At 42.2% G+C, this 14,949-nt stretch overlaps 1 protein-coding gene across 2 annotated transcripts in view; it reads left to right on the forward strand.

Annotated features, from left to right (window-relative positions):
• The window catches only part of LOC138966437 (probable phospholipid-transporting ATPase IIB), a 75,886-nt gene that overhangs the window by 46,973 nt on the left and 13,964 nt on the right, over positions 1-14,949 (forward strand). For both annotated transcript variants that reach the window (XM_070338680.1, XM_070338687.1), the window contains exons 16-24: positions 1,569-1,652; positions 4,266-4,436; positions 4,779-4,967; positions 5,421-5,565; positions 6,012-6,076; positions 6,673-6,761; positions 12,415-12,655; positions 13,419-13,476; positions 14,546-14,749. In XM_070338680.1, coding sequence (XP_070194781.1) covers positions 1,569-1,652; positions 4,266-4,436; positions 4,779-4,967; positions 5,421-5,565; positions 6,012-6,076; positions 6,673-6,761; positions 12,415-12,655; positions 13,419-13,476; positions 14,546-14,749 — 1,246 coding nt within the window. The remainder of the gene's footprint in view (positions 1-1,568; positions 1,653-4,265; positions 4,437-4,778; positions 4,968-5,420; positions 5,566-6,011; positions 6,077-6,672; positions 6,762-12,414; positions 12,656-13,418; positions 13,477-14,545; positions 14,750-14,949) is intronic.

Below are 14,949 nucleotides of genomic sequence, written 5' to 3' on the forward strand. Positions count from 1 at the left end.
AGAAGATCACGATTTCAGCGAAATACCTGCCAGGCTGTCTGAATGTTCTAGCAGACTCCCTCAGTCGTTCGTCGCAGATTCTACATACAGATTGGACGATTACGCACCAGGCGCTGCTACGTCTCTGGGCACAGGTGGACAAACCGTTCATAGACCTGCTCGCCACGCGTTTTTCTCGGCGGCTTCCGCTCTTTGTGTCTCCGGTTCCAGACCCGGAGGCACGGCAGATCAACGCTTTGGAGATAAGCTGGACGGGGTTGAGAGTGTACGCTTTCCCTCCTATCCCGCTGTTAGGCAAGGTTCTGCCCTCCCATTACGTTCTCCTCGAACGCATGAGGCAAGAGCTTGGGCTACCTCGCTAGCTGTTTTGCACTCAGGCAGGATTGCGGAGGTGCTTAAAGGCAGCTTATTGGACGTCGGATGACGTCTTCATCAATTACTATCTGCAAGACATTGCCAGTACTCGGCAGGATGGTACTGTTTACCAGCCATGGTGACAGCTGGCCAGGTCCTGTTCAGGGATTAGGTGAGTTTCCCGCCACCTTGTATAGCAATCTGCTATATATGTGAGTTGGAGTAAGAATATGTGATTTAATCGAAAATTTCAACGATAAATTTTCATTTAATTAATATACTTACCCAACTCACATAGTAAATACCCTCCCTACCTACCCCGCAAACGTTTATGTTTTGAAGGTGATGTTTTATTGGGAATGACTATACCGGCAGTATGACTCGCGCATGAGCGGGCAGCCGGTGAGGGGAGGTAACTACCGGACCTTGACTACAAGGTTTGTTTTGTTTTGGGAGTTACCTCCCCCTGTTACCAGGGTCAGTGCTTCAATGTCTAAGCATCAAACTGAAGTTAATGCTATATAAATATGTGAGTTGGGTAAGTATATTAATTAAATGAAAATTTATCGTTGAAATTTTCGATTACAGCTGCTGCATTGCATAGGCATGACATGTGGAGAAAAAAATGGAAGGTAAGTCTGCCTGAATTGCTCCAAAAGAGGGAACTCCCCAAGTATGATAGAACCATAAGGAATGTGAATAGATCCAGTATGCTTTGCAGTTTCAGTGCATACTTCGACGAATTATATTTTAGGATGAAAAGCAAAGTTGCCAGGTTTACAGTTTAATCCTGAAACTAGTATATTTGTGTGATAATGTATGTTTGTTTGTTTGTTTGCTTAACGCCCAGCCGACCACGAAGGGCCATGTCAGGGCGGTGCTGCTTTGACATATAACGTGCGCCACACACAAGACAGAAGTCGCAGCACAGGCTTCATGACTCACCCAGTCACATTATTCTGACACCGGACCAACCAGTCCTAGCACTAACCCCATAATGCCAGACGCCAGGCGGAGCAGCCACTAGATTGCCAATTTTAAAATCTTAGGTATGACCCGGCCGGGGTTCGAACCCACGACCTCCCGATCACGGGCCGGACGCCTTACCACTAGGCCAACCGTGCCGGTTAATGTATGTTTACTGTACGGCGTCTCTGAACATTTTGATGAAAATGAGGTCAATGTGAAGGATCTTTATGTCCCATCATTTGCAGTGTGGCAACATGGCGAGAGAGGGACTTCGTACACTGGTAGTTGCCAAGAAAGTGCTGACAGAGGAGCAGTACCAGGACTTTGAGGTGAGAGTCTTGCTCAGTTTTGATCAGTGCCAGGACTGTCTTATAATTATGTTTCAGTGTGTTGCGAGAGAAACCTTGAAATTCGCAATTTTAAATATATATATACAGGCAAATCCAGCTAACTCACAAACGGTTAAGTCAAAAATTCGCTTAGCACACAAAGAAATTCTGGTCCGGAATTATCCCTCTTTATCTATAGATGTGTACAAAGTACCCTGAGCTCGAAATGGGATTTCTCTCACGTAAGTCGAAAGACGGATAGCACACAACAGACAGTCAGTCCCAAAGACAAAGTTTACTGTATATTTACTACAGCAACTCGAAACACGAAACTTGGCGTCTCACACTAGCGCATTGTGTAACCTTATTCCCTTCTTCTCTACACGGACGCCACACCGACTGGTCAGTCGGCACGCAATAAAGTATGAACTGAAGTTAGGAGGGGGCGAGGAGTAAGGAGGGGGCGAGGAGTAAGGAGAATTATCCAACTCCAAGAAAACATTCTGAAAAAGGTGGGGAAGTGGTGACAAGGCAGTGAACGCACTCACCATGCACTGACATCATACGAAAGCAGCCACACAAACACAGCACAGAGGCAGAGGCAGGTGTGCAGATGCTTTGTGAGAATAAGCGTTGAAAACCAGTTTGAATTAAAAAAAAACAGCAGATAGAGCCGCATGTCATAATCATTCTTCTTGTCTGGCTTTATTGACTGCATGCCGATCTTGTGGCAGTGACTTTTCACTCTTCAGTCGGACTGTACAAAAACTGCTCTCACTCTCCCTCACTGACTACCCTAAGCCCTGACAACTGATCCTTGGAAATTGTTTGGAAGAGTACACCTCTCTATTTCTCTCCAATGCTCTTCCTGCTGACTTCAGTGACACCGGACACCCCACTGAGTTTAGCCAGCTACCCCCCCCCCCCTCTCTCTCTCTCTCTCTCCCCCCCAGCCATGTACTGTTTGGTGCTGTGGCCAGAGAGGTGTCACCAGCTAATTGAGGCCAGCTGCACTCAGAGCAAAACTAGTTGACTGTGTCTAACTTTTGACAAAGCAACACAACTGAAGGGTTCACAGATTAGGTAACCGACTCACTGGTCAAGGCTGCAGGGAAACAAGAGTATCTTGTCAATGAAAGAGGTTACACACAGATACGCGATGCTGAGAACGGTGGCCGATTTTTCACTCTCTTTCTCGGAGGGCCTTCATCATTGCAGGGACTGCTGTAAAGAAATGCTTGCTCAGAAACTAACTCTTTTTGCATTGAAACATGCACCAGAACTGGTGGACACCATCGACAATGTCAAACATGAAATCGAAGCAGTTTGCTTGAGGAAACGGTCGTCAGCAACTCAAACTTCTCTGTTTTCTTTTTTTAAGAAAATCTGAGGTGACTTTCTTTGTGGCCCCGCCCCCTCCCTCTGTAAGGACCCCCCTCCATAAGGACCGATTTTTGTCAACATTTTCAAGGTCGCTAGAGAGGGGTTCCACTGTACTATGACCAAGTCGAAATTTCGGATAGGACACAATAACAATTCGGTCCCTTCAATTTCGTCTTATCCGGATTTGCCTGTAAATGTTTGTGTATAAATTTATGTTTAGTTGGATTCTGTCTTATTCCCGCAGTGGGGCACTGCGGTTATGAAATTAAAGGCCCCTCCTGTTTTTGGAACCGCAGGAGCTTTCTAGTTTGCTGTTAGGTAGATTTTGGGTTCCTCTTTCCTGTCATGCTCTCTTTTTCTTCATGAATTCTTTTCTTTTTTCTGCCTTCTTGCTCATTCACCTGTATTTTTTCCAAAAATCTCTTCTCTTGCCGCTTGTCTCGCGATTCATGTATAGTTTAATCTGTTAGTGTTCTGATGTAAGTCCAGCAGTAGATAGGTTAAGCCTATTTTAACATACTGGAAACTGGTAATCTTCCAGTAGGTATTAATTTAGTTTTACTAAAGCCTGCTGGGACACAAGTAATGGGTTAGTGCATTTGTAAACAGGAATCGCTTGACAAGTGGCCCCCTTCATCCCCCCCTTCCTCGTCCTGATATGGCTCTGCGTAGTCGGCTGGACGTTAAGCAACAAATAAACAAACAAACAAACAAAATTCTGTCTTATCTGTTCACTTGTTTTGTGTATATATGTATTCAGAAATCCTGTTTTTTTTGCACAAGTTTTATTTAAAAAATGTCTCATTATTACCTGAATTTTTTTTTTTTTTTTAATGGGGACCATAGCAATTAAAGTAAAAATTTGCTGTGCCTTTTCATCAAACAAAACCACTTCCTAAATTTTGTCTTATGCTTTTCTTCACACTATTTTGAACACTGTTACTTGAATTAATGTGGTCCCAGTTTTAAACAAAAAACCTGTCCAAGGTTTGTGTGCACCCTAGCTATTTCAAAAATTTACCAAAAATCCATTACAGCTCGGATAGCTTCAAAATACATATCCTATGTCTTCTAAAAGACCATAGATCATTTCTGCATTAGCTTCAAAAACGTTCACTAAATAATGATAATTGGTTGGTCCATGCTAGTCATTGCTAGAGTAACAGTTTCTGAAACTCAATAATGTTATGCGTCACACCAGTCAAAACCCTGCTCACTCCTTCCTTGCAGTCTCGCTACAACCAGGCCAAGCTGAGCCTGCAGGACCGCAGTGCGCGTGTGCAGGGGGTGGTGGAGTCGCTGGAGCGCGAGATGGAGCTGCTGTGTATGACGGGCGTGGAGGACCGTCTCCAGGACAACGTCAGGCCCACGCTGGAACTGCTGCGAAATGCTGGCATCAAGGTGGGTTTGTGTGTGTGTGTGTGTGTGTGTGTGTACATTTTATGTCAGTTTTTTTCATTTGTTTTGTCTGTCTTTAGATATGGCATATCTTATATCCCACCCCATCCTCATACATGCAAAGAAGAAGAAGGAGAGTGCTTTTTTTCTAGTTTTGCTGTTCTTGTTGTTGTTAATGCGCAGACTCTTGCAGATTCCACAGACACAGCTTGTCAGTGTTCATTAAAAGCGGAAGTTCAGATTGTGGGATAGTGTCCTTGAAACCATTTAAAACCTTCCATGCAGTTTAAGTTGTGTTTGTATTGCTGACATGACAATCCAACCTCTCCTGTGCATCCTCTCTAGGTGTGGATGTTGACTGGCGACAAGCTGGAGACTGCTATCTGCATCGCCAAGAGTTCCAAGCTGGTGTCAAGGACACATGACGTCCACGTCCTGAATCGTGTCACTGACAGGGGGCAGGCCCATCTGGAGCTCAACGCATTGCGGCGCAAAAACGACGCTGCGCTAGTGATATCGGGCGACTCTTTACAGGTCCGTGAAAGTTAAAGTTTAGTGTTCTTTTTCTAGCTGTTGAGTATGCTTACAAGGAATTTCCATTTTGTTAAGTGCATAGAAGGTCTGCAGTCTTCTTGAAATATGTAGAAAATTTGTCTGTGATAATCAGTTTAAAGTTGTTTGTATTTTAGATCAAGGACGAAGAGCAATTGAAGTAAGGATAACTCTAGTTGTCTTTAAGAATAGTGGTATACCTTCAGACATTATCTGTCACAAGGTGGAACTAAAAATAAAATTAATTGGTGGTCCTGGGAATGACATGAAATCTATAATTTTGTTCATGGTGTGCTTGCATTTCAATATTTGTTTGTCCATTTCTTTCTTTCTTTCTTTCTTTCTTTCTTTCTTTCTTTCTTTCTTTCTTAACATAGAAACAAACATTTTGTTGTTATTGAAAAATCAGTTCTGCAATATTGAACCTGTGAACAGGTGTGCCTGAAGTACTATGAGCATGAATTTGTGGAGCTGGCGTGTCTGTGCCCGGCAGTGGTGGTGTGTCGCTGTTCACCCACTCAGAAAGCCGACATTGTCAAGCTGCTCAAGTCGCACACTGGCAAACGTACATGTGCAATAGGTCAGTGTTTTTTTGCATGCATATTTTGTTGAGTGAAAACCTTATACTGGTCATCGGCTTAATAAAATGCTTTTGCCATACAAAGTATTTCTCGGCAACATTGAGCTGATTTGATCAAAATCAACTATTTGTTACACAAATTTGAATGTTTCTATTCATGATTTTAACGAAGATAAGATAATTATGACAATAATGGTAAACATGGTTGTTCGGTGTTTTTTTTTAATCATCTTGTTTTACATGGAACAATAAAAGACAATAATAATGTTTGAAAAAGAAAACTTCAAGATGTAAGAGATTGTTGTCATTTATACAGGAAAAAGACAGTTAAAGAAAGCTTAGCTAATGAAGGAAATTAAATCAGCAATTTACAAGGTATCAGAATAAGTGTAGCAAAAAGTTTTAAGTGTTGAACAAGAAGTGTAACATTGTATACTTGTGCTTAGGTGACGGAGGAAATGATGTCAGCATGATACAGGCTGCCGATGCCGGTGTGGGCATTGTGGGAAAGGTACAGCCAGTCTTATGCTTTTTCAAAACATGCTAATCTTATTTGCTTTGCATGAAAAAGACACACTGTATGTTTGCTTGAGAAGATGACCTGGTATCAAAAAGTGGAAAAAGCGCAAGCCTATGCAGCATTAACTGTTCTAACCCTTTGCTGAGCAGACGGACACTGAGAAGAGTTCCTGTATTTGATGCTGGTGCTCTGTCAATGATGCTTTCCTGCACAAGAAGACGCTTTGATATGCAAGTACTATAGAGGTGAAGATACATGTATTCAGCTTCAGTATCAAGCATTTTGGGATGTGTCGGTCAACCATTGTGGCCTTTGGCAGTTTTCTTATCTACCATCACTTGTTGCCTGCAGCAGGAAAAGAGATAAGTCAAATGAATAGATTGGAAGAGTTATTTTAACGAGAAAAGCACTTCAGTGGTAAATTCTCATAGAGACTAAAAACCTGACTCCAACATTTTTTAGCCACTGTGTGAACTGTGATTCTGGCCTTCTTGTATCGTTTTAGTGAGAGTAGTAGGGATGTGTTCTATGTTTTTCCTCTCTCTGTTGATGCTTGTGAATGTATTTATGTGTCTAATTTCCTGCAGGAGGGAAAGCAAGCGTCCTTAGCAGCTGACTTCTCCATCACACAGTTCAGTCATCTTGGAAGGTTACTGCTTGTTCACGGAAGAAATAGGTAACAATTAAAAACCGGTTCTTTGCACAGTCATTATCCTCTACACAAAGATAAAACCTCAATTGGCACATGTGCACAGATACAAACATGTACATAAAAGCAGATATATAGCCACACAGTATACCTTGTTTCAAAAAGAGAACAAAAACATGCTGGTATTCCAGCCTTTATCAGTTTTACAATCAATCAATCAGTCAGTCAGTCGGTGATGGAATCACTTGCTCAAACATTGATACATAACACCGTAACAATGTTATGCGTTGTTTTTTTCATTCAAATACTTTCAGCACAATAGAGTTGTTGTCGTTACAAGCTTTTATTCAGTCAGTAATTTTCACTAACTGGACCATGGAATAGTACTGACTTTCAATGCATATGATTTGATTTTCATAAATCAACCAGGTTCTAATAAGATAGCCATTTGAACCACAAACAAACATGAAATCATTTAATCTAATTTTCTGTACTGTATTTGTGACTCTCACACTGAAAGTTACGACATTATTTTCTCTTCTCTTTCCCCAAGCTACAAACGTTCAGCATCACTGATCCACCACGCACAGTCTGTACTGTATTTGTGACTTGCACTGAAAGTTACCACAGCTTTATCTCTTCTTTTCCCCTAGCTACAAATGTTCAGCGTCACTGAGTCGGTTTGTGATCCACCGCGGCCTGTACAGTGGAACCCCTTTTTTAACCCCTTCACTGCCCACCCCGTATGTAATACGTGGTCATTTTTGGTTTGTCGTACGCCCATAGCCGTATCTCATACGTGGGATTTGTGTCACCAACATTTCAGGACATTTCTGAAAACTAAATGGGAGGTAACCTCTGTCCAAGTACTTGTAGGGGTTCTAAACACAGTTCTTTCCCATAGACCGTTCGGATAAGCTACTATACCACGTGTTGACAGCTCACCACTTTGCCAAGACATGTTAGTATTCACAATGGCGGCGGAAAGTCCGACCTCAACTCGTAGACCTGTTTTCAAGCGATACAGTGTTCTGGAAGCTCTACAAGAAGTGATTTATGGATTACCACACAGAAGAATACTTTTATGGGCTGTAATGTGAGTACCTGATGTTTGACACCAGTTTTAGCAGTGTTTTGTGTGGTTTTATGTGCTGCAATGTGTGTGTGTGTGTGTGTGTAAGTCCGGAAACTGTAATTTTTGACAAAAATGGTCATTATATCAATTTTTACAATAACAATCACAAACAAAGTCCAATGATCATGTCATCCTATAATAGCCAAGGGTATAAGCAAAACACATGCCAAAGATCTAAGAGATATCTCAATAAATGATCGAGCAGTGAACAGATTAGTGAACCTACCGAAGAAAGCGAAATTTTGCCCTGGCGCACAGCAATACCAAAATGCTGTTATACTGTGGCAGTGAAGAGGTTAAGACAAATAGACAAATTAAGACTTCCCCCTTTTTAAGACCTTGATTTTACAGATTTGTTGTTGATAACCTGTGTAAATGTACCCCCATGTTAAGACTCTCTCCTTTTAAAGACCTACTTTTCTCAGATGTTTGGAGGTCTTAAAAGTGGGTTTCCACTGTACAGTACAGTGGAGTCCAGCTATAACGAACCTGGGTATAACGAAATCCCGCTTTTAACGAACTGCCATTGATTTCCCGGCAGACAGCCTTCTATTTCTTACTTGTTACTTTCCGGCTACAACGAACCTTTTGAACTCATTTGCATAACGAACCCCTCTTATAACAAACACGTTTTCATCGCCCCAGAGCCGTTTTGTCTCTAAAAGTCACAAGGCTACAATGAACTGATGTCAATAATTGTCTCCAAAGACAAAAATACACAAAAATACACAAACACAAGTGCACATCGCGTGATGAGCGAACTCTGAACAAACAGCGGGAGGTGCACGGAACAGCCACCGCCGCTGTGTTTTCACTATTCCAATCAGCTGCTAAGCTATGACTGTGCTCTAAAAAGTCACAAGGCTACAACGATCTGCGTGTGAGGCGAGATCAAAGGCAGGTCCATTGTGATAGCTGGGTGGCCTTGTTTATAGACACTGACCTTCTTCCCAGGGGTCATTGACCCAGTTTTAGCTATGAGAGGTGGTTCCCCTTTCATATGAGAGAGGAAACACTTCCTGCACCCGAGTCAGTGACTGAGTTTAACCTATGGGGCGGTCTCTTTGATGTCTTGAGAGGAAACTTGGCCAGGGTAGTACATGCACCAGAACTGGTGGACACCATGAAATCGGAGATTGATCAGAATGTACATGTACATGCTTTTACACGACTTTTTAAATTTTACTTCTAAAATTGTGACAGTAAAGTGAACATTTGAACTATGCCTCTATGGATTATATTATGAAGCTGTTGAAAACATGCAGAGATTGTACTCTCCAAGGAAAGATCGATGGGACGATCATTTGAAGGTGAGTGGGAAAACTTGTCTTACAGGACCCCAACAGGCTATTGTTGGTGTCAAAAACGCGTTTATTTGCGTTTTGGCGTGACTTAGGTTAACCAGACATATGCATGCCGTAGGAAATTGTTTTCTCACCTTCCCTCACAGGGTTTAGTTTATTTCGAAATCGTTTAGGCCATAATCCGACGAATTTCGTGGCTGAAGCGAAGCGTTTTCGCGTTCTGATCTGGCAGCCATTGTATCTCGAACGTCCGCGAGAGTACGGAAGTGGTGAATTCTGGGTAAAATTTTCGATGACGTCAGAAGCCGTATTCATAGAAGCAACTTTAGCTGCTGAACCTTACAGTTTTGAGTCTGGGAGTTAAATCAAGGGTCTGCGCGCCCCGTGATTTGTAATAATTTTTTTTACAAATCACGTTAATGCTCCCAATATCTTCTTGTCATCCCAAAAGTCAAGGCACAAAAACAAAATCCCTTGACTTTTGGGGTAGCGCGACTCCGTTGATTTTGTTTTCTTTCTCCATATCATTACTAGATTGTCCCGTCGCTGGGAAATTCGGATCACTTCCTCCCAGTGGAAAGCTAGCAGCAACAGAGTCGCGATACCCCAAAGTCAAGGGAGATCTATGGGATTTTTCTCCCTTTTCTTTATGGTCCCATCGCTGGGAAATTTGGATCGCTTCCTTCCAGTGAAAAGCTAGAAACAACAGAGTCGCGCTACCCGAAAGTCAGTAAATCTATTAGATTTTTTTCTCCATTTCTTTATTGTCCCATCACATTCCACAACTTGGACACATACCAAAACTTGGACACATGACGATATTACCATGTCTTTGACACATACAACTTGGTCACATACCACAACTTGGACACATACCACATCTTGGACACATATCACAACTTGCACACAGACCACATTTTATACGCATACCACAACTTGGACACATACCATAACTTGGACACATTACCATATCTTGGACACATACCACAACTTGGACACATACCACAACTTGGACGCATACCACAACTTGGGCACATTACCATATCTTGGACACATACCACAACTTGGACACATACCACAACTTGGACACATACCACAACTTGGACACATACCACATCTTGGACACATACCACAACTTGGACACATACCACAACTTGGACACATTCCACATCTTGGACACATTCCACAACTTGGACACATACCACAACTTGGACACATACCACAACTTAAACACATACCACAACTTGGACTCATACCACATCTTGGACACATACCACATCTTGGACACATACCACAACTTGGACACATAACACATCTTGGACACATACCACATCTTGGACACATTCCACATCTTGGACATATACCACAACATGGCACATATTGGACACATACCACAACTTGGACACATACCACAACTTGCACACAGACCACATTTTATACGCATACCACAACTTGGACGCATACCACAACTTGGGCACATTACCATATCTTGGACACATACCACAACTTGGACACATACCACAACTCGGACACATACCACATCTTGGACACATACCACAACTTGGACACATACCACAACTTGGACACATACCACAACTTAAACACATACCACAACTTGGACTCATACCACATCTTGGACACATACCACATCTTGGACACATACCACAACTTGGACACATAACACATCTTGGACACATACCACATCTTGGACACATTCCACATCTTGGACATATACCACAACATGGCACATATTGGACACATACCACAACTTGGACACATACCACAACTTGGACACATTCCACAACTTGGAAATTTCCACAACTTGGACCACAAGCGGAGTGATCGACAAGAAGAAGGACCACAAGCGCGACTCTGTTGCTGCTAACTTTTCACTGGGAGGAAGCGATCCGAATTCGCCAGCGATGAAGGAAAATAACGAAATGGAAAAAGAAAGAAAAACAAATCTAATGGATCCCTTGACTTTGGGGTAGCGCGACTCTGTTGCTGCTACCTTTCCACTGGGAGGAAGCGATCCGAATTTCCCAGCGATGGGACCATAGGCTGAATAGAGAAATTTTATTTATTTTTATTTTTTATTTGTTTACAAATCGCGGATTTAGGTTCGACGTAATTTGTACAATATTTTTACATTTTTACAAACCACGGGTTACTGGAGATCGTTCTTACAGCGGCGTCCGAGTTGATACAAAGTGTCCCATCTATCTGGGTTGATAATCGGGGATTAATGTAGAATTGTATCCTCTTAGTCAGGTTTGAGGCACAAAGTGTACGAAGAAAAAACATTCTCTCTCAAGGGTGGAAGTAAAATGTCTGCCAGGCTCAACAAATAGATTAGGCAGCCCATGATCACTGTTGTGATTGTAGTTGAAGTTCTATCGGATTTGTTGTTGGCTATGTTGTTGAAGACGTATAATTATGTTCTCGAATTTAAGTTGATGTTGTTGTCGTCGTCGTAGATGAAATCAATCGTGTTCCACCTACAGTTTATCAGTGTAAAGCTGTTGTTGTTGACATTGTAGTTGTGCTTGGTTTTCGAGTTGTTGTCAGTGTTATTGTCGTCGTTGTAGTTGTTACCCAGTCGGATAAAAACAAAAACTCAAGCCTGAGTCTTTTTTTGCAACTCCGAACATTCGGCAGCAGCACACTCTCTCGGCATGATGTTGGGAGCACGCTCGCTTCCACAGCTGCAGCAAAGACGCACACCGAGCGTTGCTACTTTCGCTTCTGGATCCCCCTTGTGACGTCACAGCCAAGGGCTTGCCGCCGCGGGGAATTTGAAGTCTCGCGTAGCAGACGAATTTGGTCGCTTTTTGAGCATGCATTTTGTGTAAAATTAGACTGATGCAACACAAAACCTGAGATTTACTGATCGGAATTTGCATCTGTAGATGCTTACCTATATCATTAAATCAACCCCAACTGCTTTATCTGACCTTAAAAAGAGCCTGTTATGGTCCTTTAAGGCCATTTAGGGTTGAAAACTCTACAGCGAATTACTGATATAACGAACTTTAATGTATCTCCCTTGAGATTCGTTGTAGCCGGACTCCACTGTACTTGTGACTCACACTGAAAGTTACGATAGTATTATAATGATCTTCTCTTCCCCCAGCTACAAACGTCCAGCATCACTGAGTCAGTTTGTGATCCACCACGGCCTGTACAGTATTTATGACTCACACTGAAAGTTATGACAGTATTATCTCTTTTCTTTCCCCAGCTACAAACGTTCAGCGTCACTGAGTCAGTTTGTGATCCACCGCGGCCTTATCATCACCACCATGCAGGTGGTGTTCTGCTCCATCTTTTACTTTGCTTCCGTCAACCTGTTCCCCGGCTTTCTGATCGTGGGCTACGCCACCGTCTACACCATGTACCCCGTCTTCTCCCTCGTGCTGGACAAGGACGTGTCCCCCGAGATCGCTATGACCTATCCTGAGCTGTATAAAGACCTCACCAAGGTCAGTTAGAAATATGATTATGATAATGAACAGTTATTAGTTGCCCCTTCTCGCAAGAGATCGCAGCAATGTACAATTGCAAAAGCACATGCGCACACACACACATGCACTCACGCACATACTCATGCATGCGCTCGCACGCACACACACACACACACACACACACACACACACACACACACACACACACACACACACACACACACACACACACGCACACACGCACGCACACACACGCACGCACGCACACGCATGCACGCACACGCACTCACCAGTTGTGGTACAGTGCTCTTCTTCTCCCAAAATCTGAGAAATTCAATACTTAAAATGGCGGTAAATTAACTCATACTGAACAAGAACATGAAATGAGGGTTGTGAAAAGACAAAGGGGGGAGGGGGGGGTAATCTTCAAACCTGAAGTAAAACGTTTGTGCCACAGTATCTGGTATGAGAGAATACCCTTGAGATTTGCCCCAAGTGTCCCCAAGTAATTGCAGACATCCTTTGATGACGGGTATATTTTTATCAAGTTTAGCAGTCAAAGGGACAACAGGTGTCCTTTGTTGGGGCCTGTCCTAACACCAGAATGGCCTCATACTGCAGGTGCTATTTTATGATTTGTTGGTATGTTCTCAAGTTGGTGTATGCACAGGTAAGCACATTCCAAATTAAGATTCAAATTGATGTTCGCTGCAGTACTCTTTGTCGTGGTTGATCAAAAAATGCCAGCAAACTCATGCATTGTATGCTTGCTTTGTTTCAGGGTCGGTCATTGTCTTTCAAAACATTCTTCATCTGGGTGCTCATCAGTATATATCAAGGTAAAGAACAGTTTCATGACAAAGATCTGTATACTTACATTATCAGTTTATATCAAGGTAAAGAACTGTTTCATGACAAAGATCTGTATACTTACATCATCAGTATATATCAAGGTAAAGAACTGTTTCATGACAAAGATCTGTATACTTACATTATCAGTATATATCAAGGTAAAGAACTGTTTCATGACAAAGATCTGTATACTTACATTATCAGTATATATCAAGGTAAAGAACAGTTTCATGACAAAGATCTGTATACTTACATCATCAGTTTATATCAAGGTAAAGAACTGTTTCATGACAAAGATCTGTATACTTACATTATCAGTATATATCAAGGTAAAGAACTGTTTCATGACAAAGATCTGTATACTTACATCATCAGTTTATATCAAGGTAAAGAACTGTTTCATGACAAAGATCTGTATACTTACATTATCAGTATAATTATATCAAGGTAAAGAACTGTTTCATGACAAAGATCTGTATACTTACATCATCAGTTTATGTCAAAGTAAAGAACAGTTTCATGACAAAGATCTGTATACTTACATTATCAGTTTATGTCAAGGTAAAGAACTGTTTCATGACAAAGAGCTGCATTCTTACATCATCAGTTTATATCGAGGTAAAGAACGGTTTCATTTCAAAGATCTTAATGCTTGCATCTCAGTTGCTATCACCCTGTGACATGTCCGCCTACCAGTAAAAAGAATTCAGCAGTAGTAGTCACAATGACTATATGTGATAAAGGAGGTACTTGTAAGTGGCTGTTGTAAGTTGTAAGTGGCTGTTGGACCCTTGATGAAAGTCATTATGTCCTCACCCTCTCTCCCCATCCTTTCTCTCTCTCTCTATCTCTGTCTCTCTGGTCTGTATATGATCTAGAAGAGTGACTTCAAATATTTCCACTGAAGTAAGAATTTGTAGAAACTTTGATGCAAAAAAAAAAATGTTGGGGCACAAAAGTGAAGGTACCTTCTTGATTCTCACACATGTTACCGCTGTGTACAATTCTCCGCCGTTTTCTACCTCATGGCTTCATCCAAGTTTGATCTCATATCAGGTGGTATCATCATGTACGGCGCCCTGCTGCTGTTTGAGGAGGAGTTTATCCACGTGGTGTCCATCACGTTTTCGGCGTTGATCCTGACAGAGCTTCTCATGGTGGGATTGACGGTGCGGACGTGGCATTGGCTGATGGTCGTCGCGCAGATCTTCTCCCTGGGAGTCTATATCGCTTCCCTCGCCTTCTTCAAAGACTACTTTGGTGGGTCATTTGGTGGTGTGTTTATTCAGTGATGGCTTTGGTGATGATGATGTCGATGGTGGTGTTGGTGTAGTTGATGAGGACGATGATAATGATTACGACGATGTTGTTGATGGTGTTTTTGATGATGATGATGATGATGATGATCACACACACACACACACACACACACACACACACACACACACACACACACACAC

Source organism: Littorina saxatilis, linkage group LG1 (genome assembly GCF_037325665.1).
Source record: "Littorina saxatilis isolate snail1 linkage group LG1, US_GU_Lsax_2.0, whole genome shotgun sequence".
Taxonomy (NCBI): Eukaryota; Metazoa; Mollusca; class Gastropoda; order Littorinimorpha; family Littorinidae; genus Littorina; species Littorina saxatilis.